This window comes from Apis mellifera, linkage group LG2 (genome assembly GCF_003254395.2).
Source record: "Apis mellifera strain DH4 linkage group LG2, Amel_HAv3.1, whole genome shotgun sequence".
Lineage (NCBI taxonomy): Eukaryota > Metazoa > Arthropoda > Insecta > Hymenoptera > Apidae > Apis > Apis mellifera.
This window is the reverse complement of record NC_037639.1, coordinates 11,393,062-11,411,091: the sequence shown is the minus strand read 5'-3', so window position 1 is coordinate 11,411,091 and position 18,030 is coordinate 11,393,062. Positions and strand designations below refer to the sequence as shown.

General features: G+C 48.2%; 1 protein-coding gene across 1 annotated transcript in view; it reads left to right on the top strand.

Moving 5' to 3' along the window:
- LOC410866 (LIM domain only protein 3) overlaps positions 1-18,030 on the top strand; it is a 65,259-nt gene that overhangs the window by 31,511 nt on the left and 15,718 nt on the right. The window contains exons 2-4 of the mRNA XM_394342.7: positions 4,865-4,990; positions 5,085-5,222; positions 5,925-6,050. Coding sequence (XP_394342.1) covers positions 4,908-4,990; positions 5,085-5,222; positions 5,925-6,050 — 347 coding nt within the window. The 5' untranslated portion in view covers positions 4,865-4,907. The remainder of the gene's footprint in view (positions 1-4,864; positions 4,991-5,084; positions 5,223-5,924; positions 6,051-18,030) is intronic.

The window sequence follows — 18,030 nt, the reverse complement described above, 5'->3', positions numbered from 1 at the left end:
CTGCGACCATCCTCCCTCTCTCCCCTTCTCTCTTTGTCTCTCTGCGCCGGAAGAGAGGGACAGAGGTGGGCGAGTCGGAGATGGAGAGATAGCGGGAGAGAGAAGGGGATGCGGCCACGAACGTGTTGGAAAAAACAGGTGGAAGAACGAGGAAGGACGCGAAGTGGAGAAAGAAACGAAACGTGGAGGACCTACGACGACGACGTCGGCGACGACAACGACGAAAACGTGGGAAGGAGGAGGAGGAGGAGGAGGACTAGATGGCATTGCCACCTGACGAAAGAATGCCGCGACCTGACTAGAATTTCATTAACCGCGGTCCGCCGACCGAGAAGGGGACGGCAAATATGAAGAGAAAAAAGAGTGGAGAGAGGAACGCGAGGCGGCCTCGCGTTTATCGGCGCGAAAGAACTTGTTAAACAGACCGTTTGTCCGTTACGCCGTTTCCGTTGTCCTTAAAACACACAGGAGAGGCGAAAATTATCCGGAAGGATGACCGCTCGAAAGACGACGTTTGTTAACGTTATTTCTGTCGAGAGAGCGTCAAGCGTGCCTTTGCATCACCGATTCGAGACAAAGCGGAGAATTTTATCTCGACACTCGAATCATCGCTTTAACGGATAAATCGATGGAAGAGAGAACGAGCCGTTTCTTTGTTTCGTTTTATTAAATCCCGGCCAGTTCGGCCAGTTGTTTCGCGAACGGCCGCGGGCTGCTGTTTTTCGTCGGTCGCTGAAAACGTTGAAAACGTTAGGAAAAGTTTAAGCGGTGTGCGCGTGTGTTCTCAGCCGAGCGTGTTTTCGGTCGTCGCCGACCGTTCGGAATGCTAATGCGTGATTACGGCGCGGCCACGGTCGTAATACGTGAACTTTTTGTGCGACTCACGTGTGCCACGGACCCGCTTAAAACATCCCTTAAATTACCCCCATTAGCGAGGGCTGAATGCCGGGTAAACGAGGATTTCAGTGGCGCTGTTACGCGAGATTTATTCCGTAGGAAATATTCCTTTGGCCCGTTAAATTACATCGTTACGGACTCACTCCACCATTTTCTGTCCACCTCCGCCAACTTAACCTCGCCTGAAATCGTACGCGATTTATTTCCTAACACTTTCCCGCGTAGAAAAATTAAATCTCTCGTTCGAATTAAAAATCGAAAATTCTACAAACTAATTCTAAGCGATATATTTTCATCGAAGCACGCTACTTTTATTAATTTTCAACGGAAACGCGGAGTAACGAATGGCTCGTGAATCGAAACGAGTCGAAGGGAGAAGATTTCGGGGGACGATTTACAGAATTTAAACAGTCTCGAGGGATAAGGTGGTAGCATGGCAGGTCGGATTAGCAGGCTGCCGCCGTCGAAACAATTCCCCCGCTTCTCCTTCGCCTGGCCACCGCCCCTCCAACCTCCACGGGGCACGGAGAGGAGGAGGAGGAGGAGGAGGAGGAGGGTGGTCCTTCCTGCGGGATAAAACAAAACAGCCACAGGAGTATATTAATGCTCGGCTTAATGCGGCCCGCCTAATTAATGGACCGACTCACCGGATGCCCGCGCTCTCGTCCTAAAAGTAAAAGATAACGCTTCCGCGGGAGCATTATTAAAGACAAAAGCGCGAGCGCCGGTTGCGAATAATTTTTCTTCCAACGAGGCTGCGCTCTTTCGCAGGAGGGACGGTCATCTTTGGATGGAACGAAGCATCGTCTCGGCGGCTCCGCGCTTTTTCCCGCGCCGAGGAAAAATTTTGTTTTTCCGCGTTGAAGAGGATCGCAGGGGTGGTGCCCTGGGAGTGTCGCGGATGCTGCGAGGGCGGAGCCTTGAGAACTGCATCGAGACTGCCCAGTTACGTCGATAAATAGAGAGAGAGAGAGAGAGAGGGAGGGAGGGAGGGAGGGGGAGGGAGACCTCCTTTCCACGGTTTTCGTTTCCACGGTGGAGATCTTGCACCGCGCGCCTCGTCCTCCGCAATGCGCAGTTTCACCAGTTTCCGTTGGAGAGATATACTTGGACGCGACGAAGGAGAATAAAATTTCCCCCTCGAAACTCGAAACTCTATTCTATATAACGGAGATGGAATAATACGATCGAGATATTTGCGTGAGATAATTAGAGTGGAGGTACAATGACGTCGAAGTGGAAGTTCAAAGTCATCATCGGAGGCGAGGGAAAAATAGGAGCTAGGAGGGGAGGGATGGGTGTCCCGATGGGTGAACGCAGATTACACGGAAGTAATTCAATTATATTCAGGAAGATGGTTAAGCAAGAAGAGATCTAGCAATTGGAGGACATGTCGGCGGTTGTCCAACATGCGCGAGATAATCGAATTATCGTCGCTTTGAGGAGCAGCGCCCGTGGATGATCTGATCACGTACCTGATGAACAGATCGCCAGCGATGCGAGCCGCTCTCGAAGGGAAAGCGGCTCTCGTTATGGACCCTTCACGGTTACGTTCCAACGAACCGTTACCACCGTGTCCTCCCCTCCTCCCTCCCTTTCCTAATACGATACCTAACTTCTACCCACCGATTAAAGCCACGCGAACCACGAAAAGGCAACGCGCGCGATATCGACGGCCGATGATTACGAACCAACCACGGCGCCTTCCAAATCATCTGTGAATTAAAATCGCCTTTCGCGCGCTTCCTTCGAATAGCTGCCCATTCTTTGCCCTTTTCTCTTTGTCTTCTCCTATCTTTTGCTCCCTTACTGCGTCGAGGCAGTGACGAGGGCCGAAAATTGCGGAACAAAGTGGAGATTGACCGACCGCGCGTAGCGTGCAGTCTCTGGCAAAGGTTTTCGAGGTCGTCGCTGGTATTCAGGTTGGAACCCGCAGGAATTCCCGCGGTCGAATTCCGCCATGCCTAACTCGAAAATACTTTTCTGGAGGCTTCGTGTTTTCGCTCGTGGGATGAATCTCGAAGGAGATCGTCGTCGAATCGTTTTCGTCGAATTCGCTCCCTCTTCTCGTTGCATCGTCCACGTATCCAGCCCACCCTGTTGTTACGCGACCGCGATCGCGTTTTCGAATTATATTAAATATCGTCATCGATTGGCGACATGTATGTACAATTCTATACGCGTACGTAAAAGGGGGGGAGAGGGGGTGGAACAAAACGTACGCCACCCTCACACTTTCCGAAGGGGGTATTAACGATGACTTTAATCAACCAATGTAATAACAATAAAATATATTAACGTCCGACATATAAATTCAACGAGGGTGGGGGAAAGTGGGGTGAAGGTGGGGGGGTTCGATCGTTAACGCGATTATTATGTGGCCAACTTTGCGCGCATTCGAATTTAATAGTTTGCATAATTTACCCGGCTAGTTAGTTATTCCATTAATCACTCTACACTTATAGGAGTATAAGGTTACGCATAATAATTGTACCATTATTTAGATCATATTCGGTGTATATCGATAATCAGGCCGGCACGCAATAATTTCAACATATAATTAATCGACCCGTCTCCATCGACGAGATTTGAGGTTTCGAGACCGAAGGGATGATATAAATATACACGCGTAATATGGGAAAAAACGAAGGGAGGATTGATCGAAGGAGAAAATAGAGGAAGAGGAGGAAGAAAAGAAAGAAAGAAAGAAGAACAGAGCGAAGACGTGAGCGATGAATAAAGATCGAGCGATTATAATATCCGTTTCTAAACGCACTAGTTTCAAATACACACATTTCGTCTTCTATTAATTAACGTATCAAAGGACACGATATTAATATTTGCTTCGCAGTCTCAACCGCATAGAAGATATTAACGTCCCTGTAATATTGTGTCCAGGCTAGAGGGAGAGGACATATTGAAACCGCACAAACTTTGCTCATAGCATCCGCGGGTACTCGTAAATATACAGGGTGGCTCGAGATCGAACGGATCCGTGTGGACAGAGACGCGGAATTTAAGTCTTTCCCGGATTAATCGGCAACGTACACGAATCGGGAAATCGGGACGGCAGCAACCGTGTTCGCCGGTGATCGAAACGTTGCTTTCGAAATTATCTCGGATTTTATCCTCGTGTTTTATCGTATTTCGCGATCGACGGGAAGAATGATGCGAGCGAGAAAGAAAAAACAGAGAGAGAGATAGAGAGAAAAGAGAAAAAGAAAAAAGGAAGAAAAACGCGAAATCAAATATCGCGCGGAATACTTGGAATACCGGTGTTTGTACTTTTTTATTTACAACTTATCGTCCGAAAAACCGGCCGATATTTTCGAATTCGTTTCAATAACGTTGAACGGGCCGGTCGGAATAAAATGGAACGGGGGAAGGCAAACGGTGGCGATTAAATAAACGTTAAACCCCGAAATTTCGTTTAAACGGAGGGCAGGGGCGGATTATACATACGTCTTTGGGCGAAAACAATTAATGTTTATCGGGAGGCTCGCGCAGCCGTTACCCGACAAGCCGGCGGTTGTTCCGGGGACCGGTGCCGCTTAAACGCGCAATAAGTGGAGAGAAGAGAGGGTCAAACTAATTCGATTCTAAACTCTGACCGCATCGCGCGAGAAAGAGGCGGGCGGAGGGTGCGGGCGGGGAAATACAGGAGCACCCGCACCCACGATGGACACAGATGGCACTAACCGCGCCGTTAAATTCTCAACCTGTAACTCTAATTGCTCGTAGACGGGGCCAAGTTTCTCCTCGACCGCCATATGCCGTACGAATTTGTCACGTATCGAGCGTACTCGATCCTTCCTGTATCCCGTATTCTTTGGCTAATCGGGTGTTGACACGGACTCGAATTAATCGATCAATTATCATCGGCCACGGGATAATGACTCGTTCGTTGCAGTTTGTTTGTTTGAAATTGGCGCGGTGATCAATCGAGGTTGTCTCGCTCGTGTTGCAGGATACTGGAATAATAATCGAGAAGTGATAATCGCAAAGCCACAATGGATGGGACGAAAAGCGAGCCGAGCAAGAGCGGGGCTGTGCAACGGGAGTGCGGTGGTTGCGGAGAGGTAATTACGGAAAGGTAAATATTTCAGATAAATTTAATCATTAACCGATTCTTTTCGATAAACGTTTTCGTTCGTATGTACGTATGTACGATTTCTCCAATTCCACAGGTATCTTCTCAAAGTGTTGGACATGTTCTGGCACGAGGATTGCTTAAAGTGCAACAGTTGCAATTGCAGACTCGTGGAAGCTGGTCCCTCGCTTTACATTAAATCTAATCTGATATTGTGCAAGAAGGATTATTTAAAGTAAGCTATTTACGTCACCTATTTCCTCTTCTTTCCTCTTCGTTCGATTTGATATATGTATATATGTATATATATATTCGCGAGAGAATCGGAAATCCGTTATAATATTATAATTCCATTCCGCCCTCCGACAACGGTTGACGTTTCATATTTCATTGTGTCGTGGTGCATTGGGACGTCAATAAAGGGCAAAGTGGAAAAGGAGACGTTAAGCACCACCACGTACGGGCAGTCCTCGACGAGCGGCGAACGGAAGCAACAAATCGAATTTTACAGATGAGTTTCCCTTATTGAATACATCCACGTCCCATATAAACAGGCGAGGGCAAATAAACCGTGTTGAGATTACAAAGTCCCGAGGGAACGCGCGCAGGTGGCGCGTCTGCGAGGAAACGCTTCGCTATCGAACCCACCATGCCCTTTATTAATGGCCCAATATTTGAAGACGGCATATTCGTGGCTCGTCCTTAAGCTTATTGATTCTTGTTCCTCAACCTGGCTAAAAGTCTGCCCCGACGTCATCGTTGGCGGGGGGAGGATATAATAACTCGCACACTCGTCGCGAGACGAAAGAAAGAAAGAAATACGAGATATCGCAGGATGAAAACGAGCTCTCTTCTCAGATTCCCCACTTTCTTAATTTCTTGCAACAATAAGATACGATCGTATCAATCAGCCCTTTTGTTTTTCGATTTGTCACAGATTGTTTGGACTCACTGGCCATTGCGCGGCCTGTAACAAAACCATCCCAGCCTTCGAGATGGTGATGAGGGCGAGGACGAACGTCTACCATTTGGAGTGTTTTGCGTGTCAACAATGTAACTACAGGTAAGAGGTGTTACGATCTTTTAGAACAACATCTGCGCGCAATATTCGTCCCAACGTTTCGAGCTATTGCGGAAATACTCGAATAATTCGAAAGAAGAAAAAAAGAATAGGAATTCTTCTAGGAAATCGAGGAAATGGTTGGGAATCATCGATCGAGACCACCTCTCGTCGGGATTTAGTTTTAGGCGCGGCAGAGATATTATGTTATTAAATAATAAGGGAGGGGCTGTGATTAAACATTCACACCCGGGAGGATGGTGGGAAAGTCACTGGTTTCTGCGAAGTATTCGTCGTGGCAGCTCATCCGTATAACAATTTAATTCGAGCCAACCCGGCCGTGCGCCTGGGGGCTTGGCTAAACTTCTGCAGCACTTCGCAACACTTCGCTTACTTATTCACAACAACCAAGTTAAGCTCGAAGCTCGTTCGAGTCTGTGTTTAAGTCGAAACACCTCGGTGAATCCGACGGATGAAGATAATCGGCGCAAGAATCGAGAAGCCGTCGACTAAGAGTCTCTCTCTCTTTCTCTCTCTATCGCTCGGCAATAAACTCGGATTAATTACACCCTTCTCGTAATTTCCCCCCTTTTGTCAATCTTCCCCAAATATCGGTGCGTATTTATCGTTTCTCGTCCATTTTTTGATCGAAAGCGCACGATACGATATACGATCCCTCCAATTTTCCAGAGAAACCGTTGCGTGGAAATTTGAAATTCCTGAAAAATGGATATTCCGTTACAACCAAGTAACAAGAACAAGTCCAATGAAATTTCCCTCCCCTGACGTGAGTATAATTGACGTGAACGCGTCGCGATGATGGAGGCGGGGAGGGAGAGGTTGAGACATCTGAGCAGGAGAGAGAGGAGATCGCGAGAGGAAAGTCGAGAGTTGCGAAACTATGCGAGCGACGTGTAGACGCCTCGAGGTGTACGTCAGATGCAAATCATGCTCACTAATTTCCCGGAAAACTAACGAATCCCGAGGGCGCGCGGCCCAAATATCCATCCGCGCCGTCCGCCATCCGCCGAGTGACGTTTCGTTGCGCGTAACCGGCGTTTCGATAATCCGAAATTAGCAAATTAATTAATTTCCCTGCCGGAATTATTCCTCGAATATTCCAATTCTATGGGCACGAAATTAACAAAAGAGAGAGGGAAAGAGAAAGGGAGAGAGAGAGAGCATCGATCGCGCTCGAAAGCTTCGAAAGTATAACACGAAGGGATGGGAAAATACGAAAAACGCGGCAACTCGTTCAGCTCGGGTCGAGAAGTTGGCAAGAGTGACTCGGCATTTAAGCCTAATGTCAAACCGCGACATTTCTCCGACCTTTCTCCAGCCTTCCTTATACGAGTTGGGTGTCTAAGAAAGCTTGGTGGGTCCGATTCGGATTCATCCGAACGAAAAGGGACGCGCGCGCGAAGATTGCTGGAGGGTAGGAGGGTGGTGGAGAGGCTCGAACGAGTTGCAAGGGGCGAGTTCTCGGGTGAATTTAAAATATAATCCGCTATTAAAAATAGAATTTTTTTTAGCATGTAAACGGGGCTGGTATCGCGATCACGGGGCCGAGAGTAAAAATAGAAGGAGGAAAAGAAAGAGGAAAAAGAAAGAAAAAAAGGAAGGATGTGGAGCCGCACGGGCAAAGGTTAGCTCGGCGCGCTCCTACGGGAAGCACGTGACTATATCGAGCGAAGCCGATTACTGGTTAAAGATACGTCGAAAGTATACTTTCTTTCGTGGTCGAAGGTAACGTGCAACCCTTAAGGCGAGCCATTGGTTAGGGGTCGAAGCGGTTGACCGTAGGCAAAGCGGAAACGGATGTGGCCGTTGGGTCACGCGATCTCCACGAGTCGGGCATAAAACACCTGAGTTGTTTAATCATACGCTCCTAACCCGAGTCGTACATCGTAAACTCGAGAGGGTGGGTTCCCTTCTCTCTTCCTCCCTCGATCGCTCTCCTCCATTCCGCTCGTCTCCTTTCACGGAGATGTATAGCCGGATAAAAGTACTCCGTTTATCCATTAACAGGTATGTTCCGTTCACGGTATCGATAAAAGTGATCATCATACCGTCTATCTTTCGTCTCTCGATCTCTGCGATAAATGATACTCTGTCTTAAAATATATATATATGTATAATCTCTTTCAAGAGTCATCATTGAACGAGGATCGGTGCTAATTAGTCGAGCTTAGACATCTCGAATAGCTGGAAGAGGTTTTTCGTGATCCGAAGTTGACGAAAGCTTCGACCTCGTCCTTTGTCTATGAATTCACAGCAGGTATTGTACGAGTGGGTGTACGGCTCCTAGCGGGACTATAGTCCATTGTTCGTGCTTATATTGTATTTAGGCATTACGAGTCAGCCTGATATAATTGTTACTGTTCCGTGGCGCTTATCGAACACGGTGCTCTGCTGCATTCCCACGCGAGTCATCGCCTGGCCCTCGTAATTACTCGAAAATCATTAAACTTCCACTATCGCGCACCGCGAATAGAAACGTTTCCGAAATAATCTCTTCAGCGACGACGCGAAACGTTGAAAAACGGACGAGGCAACCATACACGTTTGTGCGAACGCGTGCCTCCGCGAAGAAAAAGAAAGAATGTCCCCTTATCGCGTACGAGCGAAGACGGGCGAGCATTTCGATGTTCGAGGCCGAACAATGCAAAGTTAACTCTCGAATTCACGCTCTTTGGAAGGGTTGGAAGGAGAGAAAGAGAGAGAGAGGGGAGGGGGGGGGCGTAGATTGTTAGGTAGGTGGATAGTAGATCGGTAGGAAGGTGGCGCGGAGTGGAAAGAGGCAAGTCGCGTAGAAGGGAGCGGCCATTTTGTTTCCGGTGTCCCGGGAGCACTTCCGGTCACCGTCACGCAGTTCTGCGTCGCGAAGTGCCCCCGAGCTCCTGAGATCTCCTTTCACGATTATATTCAAATTAAATGCGGGAGTCTGACCGGTAATATACTGCCGCCAATTTAGCTACAACCCCCCGGACGGTGGTTCGCCTTACCTCGTCTCGCCCCCGTCCGACTTCACTCGCCTCCAAGAATCCGTCCGTTTCTATCTATCACCCCCGTTAATCGTCGTCCGTTCCGCAAAAAACTTAACCAACTTCGCTTGATGGGGAGAATAAACTTTCTCCTCGGCTCCCCTCCCGTCCCTCCCCACTTCTCCTCAGCCTGTGATAGGACAGACCGCGCGTGGCGACGAAATCTTCCTGGAAAATAGATCGACGCCCGGCCAACAACCGGTAATCGTACACCAAAGGTATCGATCAGAGGCGAGATTTCGATAACGGGGGAGAGAAGAGGGGGGAGAGAAAAACAACACCGGTTGGACTTTTGTGATCACGCCAATAAATGCGCGTCAGACAAGGAATTTGCTTCCGGTTTTCGATGCAAAGCTTGCCGCGTATCGCGTTCAAGCGCCGCTGCATCCGAACAGTGGGGTTTCAGTTGCACCATTTTCAATGGTGATAATCCGGCGTGCCGAGGGCCTCGTTGCACGAACCGAACCAGCTTTGTCACCGGATAACCTAGACTCGCATTGCCAGCTCCGGTAGCGCCAGCGATAGACGGTCCTCCCTCTCTCCTCTCTCCCTCTCTCTCTCTCTCTCTCCCTCCCACTCCTCGTTCCCAACCCCTTGTCACTGCTCCTCCTCCACCATCTCCTCCTCGTCGTCGTAGTCCTCCTCCTCCTCCTCCTGCTCCGCGTTCCACCACCCCCTTTTGCCAACCCGTTTCATCCCCTTCGCCGAAACTGCCTTCGAAAGCAGCGGCCCTCTGTAGTTGAACGCTACGGACGTGCAATCCAGCCTCCCTCCCCCTCCCCCCCCTCTCTCTCTCTCCACACACACTCTCTATCACACACGATACACAAACTCGTGGTAATAGACGTTCCAGCGCGATTATAAATGAAACGCGTGACACGCGGGATCGAATTACTTCAACGATCAACGGATTCTCTGGCAGAACGATGGTCGCGCCGTGGGAAATCGAGAGCTGCGCGCTTCCATCGTAACGAGATAGTATTTGTTTCCGTGCCGTCAAAATGTGTATCATTATTCACGCGTTTCGTTGTTTCGATGTATGAAGGGGAGGGAAAAAAAAAAAGGGAAAAAGAGAAAAAGGAGAAAAAAAAGAAAACGCGAGAAAAAACGAGATTACAGAGAGAGGAGGAGGAGGAGGAGAGAAAATTTGATTTATTCGAAAGTAAACCGATTATATCGGAGAATGATTTTTCCTCGGGAACGATTTGTTTGTTTGTACGTCGAACTTGGACGAACGATATGGACTGATAGGTGACGCTGCGATACGAAACGATCGTCCATCGTGACAATTTTACGCGTTACACGTGTATCTTTGTGTTAACGTCGACGCCACTGTACGACGTAGCACACGTACACTCAGACTGTGCATGGTAATCCGAGCCAAAAACTCTCCGAGTTTAATTGAACGCGATAACCGATACAAATTGAACATTGCGGTCAAATGGCAACAGGTTCGGTAAAGGGCGCGTAGCTAGACCAAAGATATCGAATAAAAGGTCACGGTGATCCGAATGAACGAAAGAAAAAAAAAAGAAAAAAAACAGGATGTAATATAAATTTTCGTTTACAAGCTCTTAAAAGTTTTTAAAATAAAAAAGAAAAAAAGAAAAGACAAAAAATTAAAATAAATAAATTCGTTAGAATCGTCGTATTCGTTTTCAAGATCGAAATTTCTTTTAAATTCTCGAGCTTCGAACGAAATATTTTTTTCTTTTTTTTCCTTTTATAATCCGGGGGGAGGGAAAATTAAATCGCGATTGAAGGTTGGACAACTCGGCTGGAATCTTTATACGAAAACGTTAATCGATCGCGCAGTCCGTGAACGTGGCACATTTCACGCAGCCGGCACGGATTGTTCGCCGGCGGTGCTTTTGGCGCTGACAATACCGCAATGCACAGGTTGGCCTAATAAAACTATGATCGCCGGATAAAACAGTGCAGTGCATGCTGGTAATTAGCGGTATACATAAATCATTGGCAACGTAGCACGTAAATGCATACACACACGCCAACAACGGTGTACCCGCGCCCACACCGTCACCCATTACAAACCCCCCGCGCCGCCCCACCAATCCCCGACAGTCGGGCAAACGGGAGATCCGTGTGTATGTATAATAGGCTACGCAACGTTGCAAACTTGGATCTTTGTTTTCGTTGGATCAACCTCGATGGAGGATACGTTGCACGAGTAGATCCCATGAAAAAATAACAACATCGATAAATCGACGAGATCTGCCATCCGTTTCGCGATGTAAAATTATCATTTTTACGATGAAATTTCATCGTTCCTTTTTTTTTTTCTTCTTTTATTTCGCTCGATCGAAATAAATAAAAATAAGAACGAATGGGGAGGAGGACGGAGGAAGGGATCGAGATGATATCGATCCCGATCTCTTTGTCGTAATTAATTCGCTTACGCCGGTTCCGGTGTCTAGACTTAAGCCTCGGATTTTTGAAGCGCTCTCATGCAAAGTGATGACTTAATCTCCGGTTTAGGAGGCTTGTTAGAAAATGGACGTAGCTGAGCCTCGCGTGGCTTAAACGGGGCATTAAACTCTTCTTCGTATAACGCATACGCATGCCCTATATCACCCTGACAAGTTGCGATTAGCTCTCTCTCCTCGGGTAATGTCAGCTTTACCCGTCTTAACAACGCCTCGAGCCACTTCTGCCTATTTTAATATTTCATCGCGTGCATCGTCGCGTGCACCGATCTCTCCTCGCGATTTCAACCGAGAAATGAGCAAAACGTACCACCCCCTTAAAAAAAAAAAAAAAAAGTAATCCGATCGAAGATCCGATTCTCGAACGAACAAACGAACTCTCGAGGAAAAAGTCAGCGACTGCTCCTTTTTTCTCCTTCTCTTCCACCCTTCGTCCATAGGACTCTACAGGACACATTTTTTTCGACGATATATTTTAAACGCGAGATGCGTAGGGCGACCCTGCCAGGGAATTGACGTTTATACCGTATTTCCGTTAGAAATAAATAAAAAAAAAAAGGAAAAAAGGAAAAAAAAACAGAGAAAAAAAGGGAAAAATCACACACACGGCGGAAAAACAATACGTATAAATTACATTCGCGCCAGCTGTCAATTGGGGCGGCGATATTAGCGGATCGCAGCGGCGCGGCGCGGCGCGGCGTACTCCGGGAAACGAGTAGGATAGGGCGGCGGACATGGCCGCGTGCAAAAGTAGTGAACGAGAGCGGGAGGGGGAGGAGGGGTGGGCGAGAGCGGTGGATGCGTGTCGGTCCGTGTGCGTGCGGTATGAGGCGCGCACGACAGAATAATTAACGAAACATCAAATTCCGTTAAACGCGGGAAATTAATCGAGCAAACACGAAATTAGCTGAAGCGGACGGTAGATACGCGGGGGTGGCGTATACGTATACGCGCGGAGAGAGCGCGCGCGCGCACACCTCACATCTGCCTCGTGTATCGCGTACACGCGCGAGGGGGTGGGCGCACACGGATAGGGCGCGCGTATTTGCGTTACGTGGTCGCCGATAAAACGATACCGAAATTGCCGCACCGCGGTGAATGTCGTTATAGAAATTAATGCGATTTCCCTCGGGCTATCTACCACCCCCTCCTCCTCCCCCCGCCCCGCTTAGATTTACTATAACCATAATCGAAATATAATCGAGTGCATCCGCGATGCGTGACGCGTGAAACGCGACTCTTCCTCCTGTGTGTACGTGTTTGTGTGTGTGTGTGTACACGTCTCTCTCTCTCTCGCTCTCTCTCTGTTCTGATCATTGTCTCCCGTCGCGAAATTCCTTTCGATGCGTCACCGTTGTAAAGCGGGCAGGGTGGTTGGCGGGTTTACGAGGGGGCACAATGGTGGACCCCGGTGCCAGGCGTCCGTGTCCGAGCCTCCGTGTTTTACAAACATTTGTTTTCCACGCAGCGGCGTGCATACACGTTTATAAACAACGCGCGGCGTGCCACGAAATGTAATTCTTTTCCCCGTGCATGACTTGGCATGAGCCAAGCCAATTACGAAAAACGGCGGTCGCCATCTACGCATCTACGTACTACACCCTACGTATATGATAGGGTATCGTAAAGGGGCGAAATGGTCCGAAACATGTTCGAGTTTTTCGCAATTGAATCCCGATCTTTGGGAAAACAACGAGCGTGACAACTCGACGTGCTAGAAAATGAAAGGAAGAAGCAGAAAGCTATTCAAAAAAATGGAGGGGAAAGAGAAGGATCTGATCGAATTGTATAATAACAGGATAGAAGGAAACGTTTGATCGTTTAAATTAGATCGGGACTAGCGCGACGAAGGAACGACCGATTTAATCGGCGGAACGGCCGATAATAATCGCGCGAATTCACGTTTGTCCGCTAAGCAAATTCTTCGAAAAGGTCGGTGCGGGTCGGTGATGGTGGTGGTGGTGGTGGTGGTGGTGGTAGTGGCGGCGTTGGCGAATCGAATACGAGAGCCAATAAATAATGAGAGCGCGAGAGATCGGTCGCGCTCTCGCGCGTGACCGTCGATAAAATAATAATTACCGGCGACAATGCGCCCGGTACAAATTGCCCGTTAATTTTTGTCGATAAACATTCGTAAGCCCGCGTAGAAGCGAAAACCGTATGCACGCGACGCGTAAATAATGGTGAAAATACGATCACGAAAAGCGCGCGTACCGCGCGTCCGTGTTTACGCGTGGGTGGTGGTACGCGCGGCGCAGTATTCACACACTTGCCAACCCCCCTCCCCCCCCCCCTCCGCGCACCCGTCCCCGCGCGGTCGAACGTGTGGTGCTGGAGGTTAGCCTCGGCGTAAATATCGCTAGACAATAATTTGGGGTGGTTATTAGCGATAATAAAATCCCAATTTATCGAACGATGCCTTTCCCATCGACCTCCGGCGATTTATAATCTGTATCCCCGATGCTTCGTCACGCGTCGCGATGAAACAATGGGTCCGCGATATTATGGACGGGCGGAAAAATGATGTTTGCCGCGCAATTTTGCCCCCCCCCCACCCACTCCCAATCGAAGAATGCGTTCCGAATGTTGTTCAAACGGAACGGTTGTACGCGCCTTGTTATCCCCGTTACGGAATGATAAACGAACCGAGAGGCGAAATAATCGCGATTGTCGGCTGTCTCGGGCAGGTCGCGCAATGAAACTAAGGCGCAATCCGAAGCGTTCCTCTGTTGTTCCTCTGTGACACATTGGTTTCTGAGTTACCGAGCGTCTGTGTCAGACACCCCGTATCTAGCGGGCTGCAACGGAGTTAGACGACTCGGTGTAATATCACTTGTCACGTCCAACGTCGGTTCCGAAACCTAGACTGTTCGGTTGCTGTACGGTCGCAATAACGCTGTCTATAGGTGAACCGTTCTCCCTCCGTTCGATTCATTTTCCATCCATTCTCGTCCGGGGAATTAATAAACGTTGAACCTGGAATACATCGCTCTAATTACTCGTCTTAGAAGAAAAAGAAAAGAAGAAGAAACGAAGAAGGGGAGAATTTTTCAACACAGTTTATAGGAATTTTCTCGCATCGTATCAAGCATACATCGGTTGATGTATTGACGAATTGATACGAAAGATCAAAAGTGTTTATAGACTCGTCGCGAAGAAAGAGAGAGAGAGATGACGATAACGGATCGGTCGTCCGATCGAAGGGAACTTTTGAAAAGTTTCTTCGGGAGCAGCTTGCAGACACGCAAGGCTACGTAAACCTCGTGGGTTCAGGGTCCCGTCCAGTGCATCAATTTCAACTTTACTCGCTGTCTCCCTGTTTTTAGAAGACGCATTTTCTTCCACTTAACTTTCCCTGCGATAAGGGCGGCCTCGACGTGGAGGACGTGGCTATTAAAGGAACGAGAGAGAGAGAGAGAGAGAGAGAGATCCCCGAAACGCGTGCGAAAAGTAAAGTTGTTCTTTAGTTCGTTAGGTCGGATCTACCGACAACAGCCAGGGGAGGCCGGTTTTCCGCTTTACTTATGAACCTCGAAGGTGAAAAGATAACCTACAGGCATTATTCACCGGCATTGGAAAGGAGCCACGGGTGTTACAACACGACGGGTTCGAGGATTCGCCACGATGCCAACCTGCTGACGTAATGCCGTTTGATCGCCCCTTTCGGTATCATCGCCCCCTTAGTTCGCCCTGTGGATCGCCACGTGGTATTAGAATTTATATACGCGCATAACTTTAAGCGGAGGATAAAATTTTCTTGTCGAGTTCCGTAAAAAAAAAAGAAGAAGAAGAAGAAGAAAAAAAGAAGCAAGTTCGGGAGAAGAAATGTTTCTTTTCCGTATACATACAGTTGGCACCGTCATTATGATCTCGTTAAAGAGAAAGTTTCGCACAGCTCATCATGAGGGTAAAGAAGGATGCCCAGGGGCCAGTCTATGGATGGGCTTCTCTTCGAGGGTACAGGATGGATTCGAACTCCCAAGGGTGAAATGGCTCATTCCGACGCACTTATCCGGCGCGCGCCGTAGATAACCATAGATTAATGGGGCTTGGAGACTCGAAAGGCGACGGAAGAGAGACAAACGAACGAGAGTGGAAGGACGGCGGAAGGGAAACGAAAGAGCAAAGGGCCAAAAGCGAGGTAAAGACATGTGTCACGAGAAGAGGAAAGAAGAAATCCGATCTATAAGAGAGGGCGTTATACCTTACTCGGCGTCCTAGCTGATTTATCGTTTATTGAGAAATATGGCCGTTACTTTCGTTCCTAAGAATTAACTCTCTTTCTCTCTCTCTTTCTCTCTGTCTCTCTCTTTCCTCCTTTCATTTCGAATCGTTCGACGAACTAGTTTCGCGTATCAAGGAAGGAAAAATAGCGTAGCTGTTCGACGAAAAAAGCGTCGAGCGTTGTTCTATTTTCATTTCTGGCAAACGAGGGACGAGTGGGACGAGGAATCGATACCGTCGAATACGTCAAACACGATGATTCGCCCGTGAAGTTCGGGGATTAAAGTTTTCGCCAATTATTAGATAATACTGTATTAATGCTCGACTATATACAGTCTTCGAAACTCCTCGAGCTTTACCTCGAGCCAAGTTGATGGACTTTGCTTAATGCAAAGCCGACCCACAGAAAGGATTAGGCTAGTTAAGCCTGCTACCAGAACTCCGCCCTCTCCGTCGCTCTCGCTTCTTTCCCCACCCTACCTCTATTCCATCCCTCTTGGATATTCAGGATATTCAGTTATCAAGAGGTACCGGTCAGAAGGAGGCACCGGTTAGAAGTCAAACAAGCTGCCCTAAGCGAGATAAGGCTGTTAGTCGGAGCTGTAAGTTAACGGATAAGGAGCTGATCCCGTGTTTTTCGAATACGAGCAATCGTATTAAGGGAAATTATCATCTCACCGAAGCACCACCATCGGCCACGACGTTTCTCTCTCTCTCTCTCTATGATAATAAAGCGCGCGCATTAACCGAGGCAAGAAGTTCGCAGCCTGCACCCAAACTCAAGGAACAAGATTTGGTAATTAAACCGTGGCCCGTGCAACTTTGAATTATGCGTGTTCACGGTCCTGCGCGAGGCGAGTCTTGGGGGACCGATTCGTTGATTAAACCTTCGAAGTATCTTACCTTCTAATTCCAAGGAGTCCCGGCAGTGCTTCCAGTACTCCTCCCCCTCCTCTCTCTCTCGGATATGTATATTTATTAAAAGTGCGTTACATCGTGACGAGATCGCGTTATTTTTTTGATAACAACACGCGTGACGATGAGAATCGATCGAGCTTAGAGAGGAAAAAACAAAGGGTCTAAATAGGGCACGCGATAAGTTTCATCCGCTTAAATCGGCTCCATCCATCGGATCTCTCTTTAATTGCGAGCTTAATTTCAGGGTTTACATTCATAACCCTTGCAGGGGAAGAGGGGCGCGCATTATTCTTCCGTGGGGTGCAATTTATTAAATCCGTTCCGTGATACGCTCCGATTCGATTCGATATAATAGGCGAGGAGATTTCGCTCTCCGAGAGCGAAATCGAAGGAAGGAGAAGGGCAACGCGGTGGAGGCCTGGAACGATGAAATGAAAAACCTAACGGCACGAAACGATTGAATGTTTTTTCAGAGCGACGGCTGGCTTTCATCATCCGCCCCATCCCCCTCCCCCACCCGTTACCCGGGTACGCATCGCGCCGTTTCGAGTAAATGACTCGCGTGGACTGCTTTGAAATTGATTTTAACGACAGAATTAACATCGAAACAATCTACAGTTTCCGGTAGAATTACGTGAACAATTTGGATATTTTCCAGCCAAATTACAGGAACGTCAACACCATCGCTGGTATCCCTGTCATCCACAATGCGCAACTATGCATCGAGGGTAACGCCGCTCTCTTTTCGACTGTAAAATTGAATCAGCGCTTTTTAAACGTCCCGCACGCTTACTTTTACGCGTTTCGTCCCCGTGTTCCGCCATCCGCGTTTCGTGAAAATCCGCGGATCGTTCGTTCCACGCACTGTTCCGACATACGTGAAATTTTCCTATCATACCACACCGTTTATAATATCGCGCTCAATCGATCCCCTACTATTATTATTATTACTATTACTATTACTACTATTATCATTATCAAGGAGAAGAAGGAAGAAAGATATTCGAGAAAGAAGCGGCGTCTCGTTCGTCGATAATCCACCACATCTTCCTGCTGTCGCGAGATGAAAGGACGAACGGATCCCTCCCGAGAGCAAAACCTCGACAATGCCCCCCGGTTACGGTTACGGTTACGGGGATGGCAGGGAGGCCGATAACTTCGATATTCGATATCGCTACCGTGGAAGGTTTCGTTGTTGAAAGATCAAGCTCGCTACAAGCCGCTACGGGCTACTTCAGTAGGTAGGAAACTTAGAGACGCGAGCCGACGTGTTTAACCCCTTGGTTTCCCCTCGTACCGGTTACGGTAACCACTCGTAAACCAAAGTGACTTAGCGCAGGATCCCGTTCCTCC